Source organism: Eschscholzia californica, unplaced genomic scaffold, assembly GCF_041429995.1.
Source record: "Eschscholzia californica isolate CP2 unplaced genomic scaffold, dmEscCali1.0.p SCAF_3, whole genome shotgun sequence".
NCBI classification, from domain to species: domain Eukaryota; kingdom Viridiplantae; phylum Streptophyta; class Magnoliopsida; order Ranunculales; family Papaveraceae; genus Eschscholzia; species Eschscholzia californica.
In genome coordinates, this window is record NW_028238420.1 from 41,778,209 (window position 1) to 41,793,952 (window position 15,744).

A 15,744-nucleotide genomic window follows, 5' to 3' on the forward strand; every position below is an offset into this window, starting at 1 on the left:
TTGGCCAAAAGAAAACGATCAGATACCAATGTATACGTCTTGTCTCTTCCTACATGACCCTTGTTATGTAATTCCCGAATGACATGTTCACGTAGAGAAGAATTTGGAATACACAACTGCTGTCCACGAAAAAGATAACCGTTAGAAATAAAAAAAACTCACCCGTAGACCGGTTGGTAGTGCAAGCCTCCCATATATGGCCGAAATCTGGATCATCTTTGTAGTTGTTTGAAATTGTTTCAAACCCCGGAACGTGGATTGCCATAGTCGTGAGGAGACTAGCTCTTCGGCTTAAAGCGTCGGCAACCGTATTAGTTTTCTCTGATTTGTGTTTGATCACAAAATTAAATCGTTGAATATACGAAATCCATCTCATATGCATTGGATCAGCTGTACGTTGATCATTCAGTGTTTGTAACGCTTTTTGGTCCGTATATAAGACAAATTCCACTCCTATAAGAAAACGGTTCCAATGGCGCAGGGCGCGATAAAGCGCATAAAATTCGGACTCGTAGACGGTCCACTTACGACGGGCTTCTCCAAGTTTTTCGCTCATAAATTCGATAGGAAGTTTTTGTTGGGAGAGAACCGCGCCAATACCGAGGCCTGAAGCGTCACATTCGACTTCAAATAGTTTGGAGAAATCCGGAAAAGCTAAGACTAGAGCTGAACATAGACGTTGTTTAATTAGGTTAAAGCTTTCTTCCTGTGGACTTTCCTAGGAAAATTTTCCTTTCTTTAAACAATCTGTTAATGGAGGCATTATAGTACTGAAATCCCGTATAAATCTTCGATAGAAAGAAGCTAACCCGTTGAAACTGCGGACCTCAGACGGTGAAGAAGGAGTCGGCCACTCAGAAATTGCTCAAACTTTACCTTGATCAACTTTCATACCCTCTTTACTAATAAGAAAACCTAGGAAGTACACCTCATTGAGGAAGAAGTGGTTCTTTGGAACGTTCATGAATAACGAATTAAGACGCATTGCGTCGAAAACTTCTCGAATATGTTGAAGGTGATCACTTCTAGATTTACTAAAGATGAGTATGTCATCAAAGTAAACCACCACAAATTTATTCAGGAATGGTTTAAGAACTTGATTCATGAAACGCATGAAAGTACTAGGTGCATTAGAGAGCCCGAAGGGCATAACTAACCATTCATAAAGACCTTCTTTTGTCTTGAAAGCGGTCTTCCATTCGTCTCCCTCACGAATTCGGATTTGGTGATATCCTGCTTTTAGATCAATTTTGGAGAATACCGTAGCCCCGGAAAGGTGATCTAACATATCTTCAAGTCGGGGAATAGAGAATCCGTATTTAATTGTAATTTTGTTTATAGCCCGACTATCAACACACATTCGCCAGGTTCCGTCTTTCTTTGGTACCAATAATGTCGGAACCGCATAAGGATTAAGACTTTCACGGATAAAACCTTTGTCCAATAATTCTTCCACCTGTTCTTGCAGTAATTTATGTTCATGCGGACTCATCTTGTGATGTGGTAGGTTTGGTAGGTTCGCTCCGGGTATAAGGTCGATTTGGTGTTGAATTTCTCGTAATGGAGGTAACGAAGGTGGTGATGACGATGGATTGAGGTCGTGGTACTCGTCGAGAAGAGCTTGGACCTCCGGGTTCGGTTGGTTGCCGGCGGTGGTGCGTCCTTCGTCGCGAGGAGGAATCCTCTCGGTTCGGGTGCTCTTGGTGTCGACCGAGCTGCTGTGTTCGTTGGTTGTTGAGGGAGTTCGTCCGATAGTGGTAGAAGGTAAATTCGTTTACGGGACCAAAGGAATTCGAATGTATTTTCTCTACAATGGTGAGTAGCGTCTACGTCGAAAATCCAAGGTCTTCCAAAAATAATGTGACAATTATCCATGTCTACTACGTCACAAGTAATTGTATCATGGTAATGAGTACCAATGGAGAAGGAAAACGAACATTGTTTTTGAACCGACAACTCCCTTTGATTAGATATCCAACCGATTTTGTAAGGAACCGGGTGATCAATTGTCTGTAGTTGTAGTACCTCAACCAAATGACTTGAGACCATGTTTTCTTCACTACTGTTATCGATTATGAAGTCGCAAACCTTGTTGTTAATCGTTAAGCGTGATTTAAACACCTTGTTTCGTTCCGGATGTGTTAGTGGTGGAAAAATTTTTGTTATTTTCTGCTCAGGATTTTGAGGGCTCTAGATACCAGTTGATGTAGATTGTTGCGGAAGCGTAATAATAGAAGAAATCATTGATAATAAACTAAGATAAACAAGAATAACTGAAACAATAAAAGAGAAAAGATGCAATCAAGGAGGATTTTTATTTGATATTCAATTTGATGGTTAATTAGACAGACTGGACTTCTCTTTTATAGAGATTGTAATTTTCTAGATAGACTCAAATAAGAAAGAAGATAAAAGAAGATAACTACTTAAGGATACTTTCCTTGATTGCTAGGACTCATAATTATAGAAACTCTAAATACTAAATTCTAGAAACTATGCTAATATAGCATCTTGGTCGTGAGGCCCAATAATATCATGGCCGTGAGGCCCTATTGCCGGATGGTCGCCATCATAATATATCTCCAAATGAATCACGTATAGATGAATACCATAAAGTCGGATCCTATTACGTATTTACAAATCTTTGTAGTAAAAAATTAAGTTGGAGAAAGTGTTTGGAAATTGGGAGAAGCTCGTAACACGATGTAAACGATGGATAACACAAGTTCGTTGTGTTGTGACTTTTTTTTTGAGTTGTGACTTTGTATAAGCAATTCAAACAACTAGTCTAATGGTAGAAAATTCCAACTAAAACTTAGCTGCAAAGGGAGTAGTTACTAAATCCAGATGCTCTAGTTTTTGAAAAATGTGAGAGTCTATTAGTCGATTAAGTTGTCAATAAAAAATGTAGAAGGTCACGACTTTGGGGCATCCAGAAATTCTTTGAAAAATAAAAACTTTGGTCAATTAGATTACCTAAAGCAACCTTCTTTTGAGTCCATGTATCGATTTGTCTGTTTTTTACCCTCTAACTTTCATCTTCCACTTCGGCCACCACCCACCACCCACCACCTTCGACCACCACTGTCGTTTCTCTCTCTCTCTCTTTTTCTCTCTCTCTTTCTCGGTTACTCTCTTTTATCTATCTATCTATCTCTCTCTCACGTTGGAAATCTTCCTCGAGGTCCCCTTCGTTTTAGATGAAAAGGGTTCTAACAAAGGGAACCCTACTTTTTCACACGGGATAATGAAAGAGATAGTGATAGAGAAAAAATGAGAGAAAAGAACAGGAGAGAGAGAGAGAGAGAGAGAGAAAAGAAAAAAAAAGTGAGTAGAGAGCGAGAAGGAGAGTGGAGAAAGAGAGAGAAGGGGAGGGAGAGAGAGAGAGAGAGAACAAAGGGAAGAAGAAAGGAGAGAAAAAATAGAGATAAATAAACGACAATGGAGGTCGGAGGCGGGTGGTAGTCGGAGGTAGTGGGCGGTGGTCCGAGGTGGAAGATGAAGATTATGTGGAACAAACAAATTGATTTTTGAACTAAAACGAGGTTTGCTCCCTTAGTCAAATCTAACTGAACAAAGTCTTTATTGCCCGAAGACGATTTTGGATGCCCCGAACCACGACTGTGTAAAAAAAAGTTCTCTGCAATCAAAGTTTTATATACAAGTAAGTGTTTTACAATGGACAAGTGAATGAAAATTACACTTTTAATCTATGTTTTTGTTATTTCTTTTACACATTGCTCCTGGATTCCCATCGACAGGATGAGTACTAGCGAATACAAAATACAATTGGAGGCATCTTTTCCATTTGTCATATGGATTTTGTACTCGTATTAGCGGTGAAAAACCAGGGTTACGTACTACTCTCGCTCTTCCATTGATAGAGTGAATACTGACGTCCAAACATCAAAATCAAATGCATTTCTCCGATTTAGTTGGAATGGAATCGGTTATCTTCCTACCTATTAAAACCGAGAACCCCCTTACAAAAATGTAGCTCTCATATTTTCGTCGGTAGAATAAGTATTAACGATGAACAGAGACGAAACCCGAATTTTTGTTGATGGGGGCTGAACTATTATAGTCATAAACTAGTTCGACTGCTCCCGCTAGTCATTTCAATCGTACCTACTTGAAATACACTTTATTGACATTAGTTAAATGATTACTTACAAAAATATACACAATTATGTAATTAATTTGTAAGGGAAGAGAAGAGAAGAGAAAAGAGATAGAGAGAGGGAGAGGCAGAGAAAGAGATATAGATAGATAGAGACAGAGAGAGAGAGAGAGAGAACAAGAAAAAAAAAAAACTAGTTCTCTAAGAATTTACTTGTTCTCGAGTTATGATTTGAGAGACAATCGACTTTGGTTAGTGAGAGTTCAAAATTTGGATGACTCGAATTGATTTCGCTTTACAATCGGAATTGATATAGTTAACATATCGAAAAGAAATTAAAATAAGTTAATAGTTGAAAGTGGAAAATAGACACTTGTTGTTGAGTTAATTGGTTCAGTGGGTAAGTTGATTGGTAGTGTGGGTGGTGAATTGAAACGTAAAATAATAGAACTAATCCGAAGTTAAGGCCGTTAGGAACAGGGCATTGACGGCTGTGAGTTGTGGCCTGTGGGCGGTAGAGGTCGATTGGCATCTTTGATTAGGTCATTGGCTGTTAAGAATTTAAGTTGGGCTTTAGGTTAAGATTAGGATTGATTTAAGTTTGGAATAAAAGGTAGGTTGAATATTTTAATTGTTTAGTGATAAAGAGTGGGAACATTTAAGGGTCAGGAGGGGCATGGCCATTTCTGGCCCTTACATACTTCCATCCCTGACGATGAACATCTAAATTAGAGTCATCTTTTCGATTTAGTAACAATGACGTCATTATTGTTCAACAAAAAAAAAACAATGACGTCATTAATAGTCTTGTCTACAAAAAAGAATATGATCAAAATGTGTGCATGAAAAGTGAATGTACCAAGAGAAAAAAAAAGTCGTACCATGTAGTAAATCCGTAAATGTATATAAAATAGAGTCGTGATTGTATGAGCTCAAGCTCATAACGAGAAATATGAGCTTGAGTTCACCACCGTCAATCTTTCAAGATCTGCCCATGTCCAGCTGTCTATATCCTTAAATTATGGGATTGTTAAAATAGGTAAAGAACAAGGCATCCAAATCCATTTAATTGCAAGTCTACCCGCAAACATAAATTTACTTTCTTGTAACTTGATCTTGCCGTCAAATTGAGAGTTACTGTATAGTCAACTATTAACATTGAATTGATCAAAAAAGAAAAAGTTATCAACATTGAAATTTTAAGTTTTTAATTGGTAAAGAAGGAAATCCTAAGTAGTTTTAAGATTGGTAATACATGAAATTTTTTAAAATTTGAATCTTCACACCCTAATTCATTGATTTATTTATGATTCTTATAAAACCCTAATTTCATTCAGTGATGTATTTTAAACAACTAATTTTAGGAGGTTGAGAGATAAAGGAGTAGCTTTTAAAGAAGGATCATCACACCATGATCATCTAACAAGTTAAAGAAACGAGATATATCAAGAAAATAAAATAGCCAAGAGATCATATTATTCCTCTTGATCCCTTCACCTTTCTTGTTTTCCTATGAAGTTTCTTAAGAAAAGTAAAGGTCTGAGAAGAGAAAGAGAGAAGATCCAATTGTCTCACTAAGTTTCAGAACTGAATTTGCTGACTTTTCAAATAAAGAAGAAAACGATTTTAGGGGAATTTTGTTTTGATCACTAGATTTATCCTGTTTAAAGTCTCTTCTTCACCTTCAAGATCTCAACATACACCAGTTTCGGTATTCAAGGAGTATGGCAATTTTGTAATTAGTGATGTTCTGTATGACTTATTAATTAATAATTGTAGATACTCCTTATATTTAGGTGAAGTACAGCTGTACGTTTCTAGGGATAGGTTGATCTGACCAAATCAACGACCTTCGAGCTCAAGCTCATATTTTCATTATGAGCTTGAGCTCATTGAATCATGGCTCTATAAAATATCCCTAATTCTGAGTAGTAGATATGAGTCTAGACAAATATTATTTAATCTTTCAAATAAAAACATAAATAGAGTTGTAAGTTGAAGTCAAATTTTATTCTTACTTTGTACCGGATCCTAGTTATAATTAAGCTTGGTGACCAATATATGGACAACCGAATTTCTTATGTGGACAACTATTTTAAGTGGACAACAAGAAACTTTAAAAATTTTATATGGACAACAGCTTATAAGGGGACATCAATATATTATTTTTCACTTATGCCCTCTAAAAATTAAAACTTCTATTTTGGGTCTTCCCTCTTTTCTTCCATAAACCTAGACTTTCTTCTTCTTCACCCTAAAAGTACAGACATAGATGTCAAATGTGAAGGTTGCAGATGCTCGAAACAAGGAAGTCGTGGGTGACTTAAATCTGGACAAGGAGTTGATAGAATAGATGCAAGATGGTTTAAACAGGGAGAGATCCCTCTGGAAACGGCAAATCGTGAAATAATTTCACTCTTGGATGAACTAGAACAAAAGAACTTCTGAATTTAGTGAAACACAAAATCTCCTTTAGGTCAAAGAAACAAAATTAGTTGAAGCTTGAGATGGAGATGATGATCTCTCCAACGCACGAAAAAGATTGAGATGACGAAAAGAAAGCTTGAGGTGACCAAAGAAAGCTTGAGAGAGAAAGAGGCAGAGTTCATTCATGGATTGAGGTATAGGACAAAACCCATTTGAAGATTCTTGGTGGTTGTTCATTTTCTGTAATACCCAGGTGAGATTTCATCATGGAAGAAACAAATCACAGTTAGGGGGATTAGTTGCTAGCTTTATAATTGGTGTTATTTATAGTCATGAAGCTTAATCTCACATGGCCTTATTCCAAACCTTCTCCATTGAAGACCAAGAGAGATGTAGTTGACGTTGTATAAAGAAGAAGATGAAGTAGAAGACGACTAGGTTTTCTTTTAACCCATTATATTTGTTTACTGTCCCCGGATTAATTCGTATTTTGATGTTGAAGACCTTATGGAGTTGTCCCCTTATTAAATAAAAGTCAATAAAGTCAAATGCAGTTAACTTGATTTGGGTCCAAAAATAGTTGTCCACATATGATTATTAGTTGTCCATATATTGGTCACCTTAAGCTTTGGGTCCCCCCAAATGTTTGGGCAATTGGCCCGGCTAGCATAAAGTAGAACAACATTAGAATTTTGACCCCCAATTTTGGGCACCAACTACCATAGAACAAGAAGAACATTAGTATATCAACACACCAAAAAAAAAGGGAAAAGAACATTAGTAATAAAAAGGAACTTGAGTAAAATATCTGTGAACCAAAAAACTATGGTATTGAGAAATTGCACAAGTTAGACCATTAGTATCTAAGAATACAACAACTATCATATATGTATGAGGTGACATTAAGCTACTTCCTTTGCTTCAATTTTCTCATTCATAGGTACAAGTTGAATCATTTCTTCTTCCCTGTTACTCGCCACAGCTGAATCCTTTGATAGTAAATCAGCCGGAATCAAAACATCAGTCTGCTCAGCTTTAGGCACAAGAAAAATCAAACACAACGTAGCGAATCTCAACAAATTCCTTATCAATATAACCAACCATAGATTGTCGAAATTCGATCTTGTAACATTGAATGTATGAAGAATAAACCCACCACCCATTTTAGAAGAAAGAGAACCCAAACTATCAATGCACATTAAAAGAGCAAAAAATGTACCTTCAATGCCTAAAGGACAAAGCTTGGTACTTAAAACAATCATAGGCATCCATCTAATTCTACTAACAATTCTTGAAATGCATTCTTCGAACACAACGAAGAAGTAATCAGGGATCCCAAGTTTTAGGTTTAAACGGAGTATGAAGATAAGGTCAAGCATCCCAGAGGAAGCATATAAAAGCTGAGCAGAAAAGAGAAGGTTTCTAAATGGGTAGTCTTTTAGAAGCTTATGGTAGATAAGAACTCCAACTATAGAGGCAAGTGCTCCAATTGCATAGATCATTCCAACCAGTTCCTGCATATAATGTATACCTTTTAATGTTACTCATTTCAAGATAGATAAGTCAAAATTTTGCTATTCTATAATGTCAGTATCTTGACTAGGTTAGTATCCGGAAACAGCCTACTTCGCTTCAATTTGATTCAAAAGAAATTAAGTAATATCCTAGACTTACGCCATATGGACAACAACGTCAAAAGTAACTCTTGATCACCAATGTCACCTCCATCGACGGTTCTAACCATTTTCGAGGTTTACTTAAGTTTATGGACTGCCAACTTAAAACTAATTGTGCAGGAGTAGATTTATGTTGGATACTTGGATCATATTTACTTTGTTCTCAGACTAAAATTGGTCCATGTAGGACTAAAGAATGCCTCCTTAATTAACACGTACCTTTAACCGTAACACTTGTCTTATTTGTTACCGGATGATGTGGAGCATATGTGGTTGTCATGTGTCGGACTTGTCTTATGCCATATTATGTTTTTGGGGTTTGAACACGAAACCAATTGGGTATGAGTGAATTGGCTTTGGGATCTTATTTACATTATTCTCAGGACAATTTGGTACATGTAGGTCTATGTCAACTACATAAAAAGAATTCAACGTACAAAGATCTCAAACAAGACTTCTTGATGTTATTTTATCAAACAATGAACTCAGTTAACATTCCACCCTTCATAGATTAACTTCATTGCGAGAATCTTATCTCTACGCTCTAGGGAACGTTCGAGCCTGCGGAACTATATTGGGCTCTTTAGAAAGAAAAGAAGTGTTGTGATGACAATGAAAGCTTATACAGTAAAATAAGAAAGAGAGAAGTTGTAGGGTACCTGAGAGAAGGCAGGACCAGCTTTAGGGTCAGTATACCAATAGAATTGACCTTCATGTGTACTTATACTTAAGGCCAAAGACAGATACATATATAATGAAGGCTTCCATACTTGCGGGAACTTTATGGTTCTGTACATCCCACTCACTGCTCCCCCCAACTTTTCTGTTGTTGCCTACAACGAACACTGTCACAAGTTAAGACACAGACTCGTTTGAAAGGAAAATGCTTCTCTCCCTAGAGGTTTGCTCAGAGTCGTACGCAAAAACTGACGTGGCATCACCATGTGCAAATGCTTTCATCAACAACCTTTTGAAAATCCCAATGAGTTAAGATCAACAAAAGTAATTGTATCATCAATGCTTTGAGTAAGACTCTGAGTAACACGTTTAGTGATTGTAGCACTTCCCCGATGGAAATACTCAATGGCCGCCACGAAGGTCCTCCACTACATTTAAGCAAGTTAAATCCGCCTAATATAACTCAAAAAGCTTTTCTTGCAGGAAAACTAAAAATTTTCCTACCTTATGACCAGAACTCCTGTTAGACTTCAATTCATAGATCGTAAACCCTAATATAATCAAGAACGCAGATGGAACAGCTAAGAAACCCAAAGCTCCCTATGGCCACATAAAATTCAGATTCAGATTCAGATTCAGAGTCAAATTCAGATTTAAAAAGTAAAGAGAAGTTAAATAGTTTGATAGTGCACCTGAACCCCTAATTGATGAACAGACATGCCACTAGTAGAAAATCCAATTAAAGCTCCAACAGAAGTACAGAACCCACAAAGACTCTGCATATCCGAAGCCAAAGACCGATGTTCTATACTATTTTTAGCTATACAAGCATCGATCGTCACATCAGCAATTGCAACACTTGCTGTGAAACCAACTAAAAGAATCAAAGCCATAAAACTTGGCAATTTAGAATGAATTGCAACAGTTAAAGTTGATACAACTCCTAAAATACCAGCTATAACAAAATAAGGCCGGCGATGATAACCTTTAACCGCAAAAACATCGGTTAAAATTCCCCAAACAGGTTTCATAACCCATGGAATGTAATATAAACCCATGTATAATTGAACTGTTGATGGTTGAATCTTTTGAACATCTTTCCAGTAATAATCTGAAACAACTCTGAAGAATGATCCTGAAAAGCCTTGGCTGAATCCATAAACTAAAACAACTCCTAACACAAAACTCGTGTTTAGTTCTCTGCATAACATTTGAAGCCATTGAAAGGGCTCCAAGATTAAATTCTTCATTTTCATCACATTTGCTAATATATTTCAAGATTAGCATATAATAAGTTCAAAGTCTTCCTATTTTCTCTCTCTAAAACTTAGTTTATAATTGAAGGGAGTAAGCAATTTGAACAGAAACTGTGTAATAAACTAATTAAAAATGTTTCTGCATGTGCTTACCCTTGAAATCTACTCAAAGACTAGAACAACTTCCAATAATATAATATCAAACTTAACTTTAGTAAAATATTTCAGTTGCTACTTGTGAAAAACTAATACATTTTTAATTTTTGACTCGAATTCAGAGTGATTTTTGTTTTCACCCACCTTACAGGAGAGTGTATAGTACCTTCCACCATCAGGTATTTAGGGGCAATCCACACTGTTGGACGAAGAGGGTAGTTCTCTGTCGCATAAAGTGGGTGGACATAATAACTTGATCGAAAATGTTGACAAACGTACAGCTGTCAAACGTCATTCAGTTACTCCTCTGATTCAACGCATTTCCATCCAATGGCAATCTTCAAACATCAGGTGGATAAACGTAGGTCGTGATGTCGAGACTAATAATTTAATACTACAATAAAAAGACACAGCATAACGATCGATTAAGAAAAAGACATAGTTGTTGCATGATTTAGGTAGGATCATAGCTAATATGACCTTCCTTAGTTAATTTTGGTAGTTGATGTTCCAGTTTTCTGTCCAATTTCAATTCAATTACTGACTGTGGTTAGAAAAAAAAAATCATATTTAAACCAAAATTCAGAGTTCAGACAACAACTATAGTCTAAACTAAGAATTAAACCATATCTCTAGAAAAATTACGATCTTAATGTGTTTTAGACCAGTCCTAAAAATGTGGTGTCAATATGAGTTTGTTCCTGTAAGTTAAACATTTCTGGGTAAGTTTTATAATTTCAAATTTGGAATGTGTAGAGCTCAAACCTGCAGATATATAACAATTTATACGAAAAACAAGCTCAGTGACTTTCGTTTATAAAAACCTCGTTGAGATTTCTCTTACAAGTAACAAGTGAATATCAGATTTACAAGGCAAAATCACTGAATCAGACACCTCTGTATGAGGAGACAGCAATTGTATGTTACAGTTGTTCGCATCATAAACTAAATAAATAATATAGAAGCTTGAACAGTAGTTAAAACGATTTCATTCAAAACTTTCTCAGTAGAAAATTAGTGCAAACAGAGAAAAGGATGAATTACTTGAGAATTCTGCAACTCTTCGCCATTCAGTTGATAAAGATAACTCATGATGGTAGCTTCAGGACTGTGAATTGTTTCTGTGTACCAAGGTCCAAGGCACAGATTGAATAGTAAGTAAGTAAGCCACAAACTAAAATCATCACTTTGGACTTTCAATTGCCATCTGTTTCATCCACAAGGACCATTTAACAGCTTCAAGGAAATTATCATTTTTCTGCAGTGCAGTAATCAGATTAGTATAAGTAATCCGATCTGGTTCGATCCCATTTTCTCTCATTTCCTTTACCACTGAAACTGCCTTTTCAACCATCCCAGCTATTCCATAAGCCTTTATCAATGTGTTATAGCTGCATAAATCAGGTCGTAATCCACATTCCTTTAGTTCAGATAGCACCCCAGCAACTTCGTCGATCCACCCTTGCTCCCCATAGATATTAATCAAAATATTATATGTATAATGGTCGGATATGCAGCTCGAGTCTTGCAACTTTTGAAGTACTTCTCTAAATTTTTCAATTTCTCCTTCTTTTCCATATACATCCAACATGCAGTTATAAGCCTCAAGTGAAACAGAGAAACCATGAAACTCCATTTTTCGAACAGCTAATTTCATATTCCTCAAGTCCTTGTTTCGGCCATAGGCAGCTATAACAGTATTATAGGAGATAACATCGGTAAGACCTCGTTTTTTAGCCATCCAAAATAACTTTCTCGCCTTCTTGAAAAGCCCTGCTTTACCATAAACATCAAGCATGACATTAACAGTGATTGTATTCGGTGCATAACCTCGTTCAATCATATCATTGAAAATCCTAGAAAGCTCATCCACAGGCAAAGCACGGGCACAACAATTTATTACACAGTTATACATTTCCTGGTCCCAAACAACTCTACTTTTCAATATTATGTAGTATGTCTGCTCCAATTTTTGTTGCAGGTCACACTGCTGATATATCCGGAGCATATCACGAAACAGGAAAGTGTCTGGAATGATATCTTTACACTTCTCCATTTCATATAGAACCAAGCAAGCATCTTTCAATGACTGGGATTTGACATACATCCTCACAACAACGCTATAGGTAATCATATCCAAAGCAATTCCTGAAGATTTCAACTTTTCATAAAGGCTCTTCGCTTCATCAAATCGACCCATAACCCCGTAAATGTCGATCATTGTGCACGTTATATGCAGGTTTGGACTTTCATCTACTTTTGGCATTTGAGTGAATATTTTTACCGCGTCTTCATGATGACCTGACTCCTTGCAGGAGCAAATCAATAAATGGTATAAGTTGTCTTCAAATATGAAATCCTTCCATAACTTTTCGTTCAAAACTTGTAAAGCATTATCAACCAAGTGATGTTTCACATAGGACATAACAAGAATTGAGCATGAAGTCTGATTAACCAAAACATGTTCGTAAAAAGAACCTTTCAAAACTAGAGGAACTTTGTCTATCCTCCTAACTTTCTCATATGCCTGCAAAAGACTACTGAGCATTGAAGTATATCCACACCCCATCCTCTTCATATCATCAAGAGTCCTGGTAACACCTTCTTCGTCCTTATTCCTCACTTGCAAATTCATCATTGTATAGAAGTTAGATGAGTTAGGCATGAAACCTGCTTCTTTCAGTTTTTCGTAGTACCACTTTGCCTCTTTATAATTGTTGATTCTGCCCCAACCTTCAACCATAGACCTGTAAGTTGTTTCATCGGGTTCCAATCCGACATTTTTGAGGTTATGGAAGAGACTTTGTGCAGCATCCATATCTGATACCTTGCCATAGCCAGTTATCAATGTATTATACGCAACAATACCTGGCGAAACCCTAGCTTCTTGCATTGACTTTAACACCCCTTCAGCTTCCTCTAACTTACCTTGTTGACTATAAGCATTAAGCTGAACCAACCAATTCTCTAAATTCGGGATCACCTTACCTTCTTTAAGTAACTTTATAATCTCCTCTGATTTATCGTACAAGCCGAGACGAGTGTATATTGTAATCATTGCTGAATAAGCTGATAGACATTCCAATTTTAAACTCCTCATTTGTTGGAAAGCAAATTCTGCTTCTTTAATATTACCACCTTTCTGATAAAGACTCATTAGCATACCAAAAGTGGCTATATTCGGTCGAACTCCATTGTCCAACATCATATTAAACCACTTTGTTGCCAATTCACCGAGACCCCTTCTATAACAGGCATATATGAGTGTATTAAAAACCTGAAAACTAAGTGGATTAATTGAATTACTAATCAATTCTGTAATTAGTTCTTCAGCTTTTTCCCATTCCTCCTTCCTACCCAAAACCCTAAGGGCTAAATTATAAGCTATTACATTATCTTTCAGCTTCCCATTGTTTCTCATCCACTCAAAAAAACTCAAAGTCTTATCTTCATTACACTGTTCAAGCTGTTTCAAGAGAAAATTACAGCGTTCCATACTCGAATCAGAATTTGCATTGGCTAAAGCAGTCTCTAATCTCTCACTAATGACTCCATTATAAACACATAAAGCTTCTTTTTTGTTCCCAAAATTGGAACCCAGAACTGTTTTTTCTCCTCTAATTGATCTTCTTCCACCACGGAATCTAACCCAGAGTTTTCTTTCTCTTTTTCTAAACTCATGACTATCATTTTTAGTAGTGCCAAATGAATCTTTCTGGTTTGATTCACAAATCTCAACTGATTCTGTTGATGCTTTACAAACCCTAAATTGTTTAAGCTTAACGAAGGGATTAACAGTACAAATTCCAGAAAAGGAATCAGACCTTGAATAAAAACATCCAAATTGATTAAACTTATGTGAATCATTAATGTCAAATACTGTAGAGAATTTGAAGGAGGCCATGAATCAGAGTGGCCTCCAAGTAAAAGTAGTAACTTGGCTGCATAAATATCCAATTTTATCTTCTTTTTGATAATCTTGAGTGATACTAATATGATGAAATGTCAGATTGTATGAAAAATGAAACCCTAGAAAAGAGGAGAGAGAGAGAGGATGAATTAAGCTCACTCACCGGTTGATAGTTTGTTCAGACAGTTGAAGGAAGGAGTAGATTGACTGACGGGCGGATAAACGTGGATGGATTTAGCGCCCCATATTAATTATCTCTTTCTTAAGGACTACTCGATATTTCCCTCCCAAATTTTTATACGTTTCATCAGAATTTCATTACACTTTATTTACACCACTGTTCAAAATTACTTCAAAAATTTACTTCCTATTTCCTTCTAAAATTTGAATTTTTAACTGCGGATATATACAGGTTAGGACGAGGCACCTCACCCATCTAGACAACCAGAACGACCTGCGATTGTCATTGTAATAAACAGTCTACGAGTCAAAACGTCAATTGTCAGAGTCCCGAAAGACGTCATGTTTAATTTGATGGATACCAAGTATGTGGTGGAAGTACATGCAAGGAAGAGTGAAACAAAAGAGAGCGTGAAACCTTTGGACACAAAGGTGGTGTTGTTAGCGAAAGGAGTCTCAAGGGTCATTTGTAGGGGGCCAAACGGTGACACCTTACGCCCATTCCGTATTGAAGAGGTTTAGGATTATGGCATACTTTGAGTGTAATATGTGTTTTAGGTGTTGTTTGTTTTTTTTTCTTAAACTGAATCTGAAATAAATAACATGTAATTTACTTGTATAGATTGAGGACTTGCGTGTGTTTACTTCTCTAATCAATTCAGATTTAAAACAAGTCTTCTTTTCGAATTCAGACGTGTTTTGAAAGCTACAAAAGATATGCATTGGATCTTAAAACTTGTGTCAAGATCTTGAAATAAAAACATCCGAAAATACTAAGATTACCTTTACCTATACACTCATTTTAGATTTCAGGTTGGGATCAACTAAAAAACAAACGACACTGTGATGACTGGTTTGTCATGTCCATGTAGGACAATTCCGAATACCATTAATTTAAAGGAATTGAAATGTCCAAAGATCTCACTGCAGAGTTCTTGATAGTTAGAAATTGAGGGTTTTTGGATTTTATGCAAAACCCAAATGGAGGAGTTAAACTTTCTAGGAGAAAGGGAGAGAGCTTGAGCCGACAAGCAAAGAGGGAAATTATGGTGGAGGTGGTTGTCGGCCAGTGGTGGTCGCAGTAGTAGAAGAAAAAGATTTTGGAAGGTGCTGGCAACAATAATCCGCCAACAACCCTTCTCTACAGGAAGAAGTGGTGGGAGCTCGAGGGCAACCAAGACAATAATCGGATTTTCCGACCCAAAAGCTTAGATGCCTCACCCTACCCTAAGAAAGAAGTCACTATCAAAGAGCTCGCCCTACTGAAGTACCAAAGGTGAGCTCCGCCCGGTGACTAAGAAATGGGTTTGCGAGTGAAGGACGTAAGGCTCCTATTTAAAC

At 36.7% G+C, this 15,744-nt stretch overlaps 2 protein-coding genes across 2 annotated transcripts; both read right to left on the reverse strand.

The window, feature by feature from the left end:
* Positions 1–7,352: 7,352 nt before the first annotated feature.
* LOC147550442 (Major facilitator superfamily protein) lies at positions 7,353–11,046 on the reverse strand. Its single transcript, XM_086666779.1, has 4 exons — positions 9,594–11,046; positions 9,406–9,501; positions 8,883–9,056; positions 7,353–8,061 (listed from the first exon to the last, which is right to left on the reverse strand). The coding sequence occupies exons 1-4, from the start codon at positions 10,155–10,157 to the stop codon at positions 7,450–7,452; spliced, it is 1,446 nt and encodes a 481-aa protein (XP_086522905.1). The 5' UTR covers positions 10,158–11,046; the 3' UTR covers positions 7,353–7,449.
* Positions 11,047–11,095: 49 nt separating this feature from the next.
* Positions 11,096–14,834, reverse strand: LOC147550443 (Tetratricopeptide repeat (TPR)-like superfamily protein). The gene has a single exon (XM_086666778.1). It carries the CDS (start codon positions 14,215–14,217, stop codon positions 11,497–11,499), a length of 2,721 nt encoding a protein of 906 aa, XP_086522904.1. The 5' UTR covers positions 14,218–14,834; the 3' UTR covers positions 11,096–11,496.
* Between the last annotated feature and the right edge of the window lie 910 nt (positions 14,835–15,744).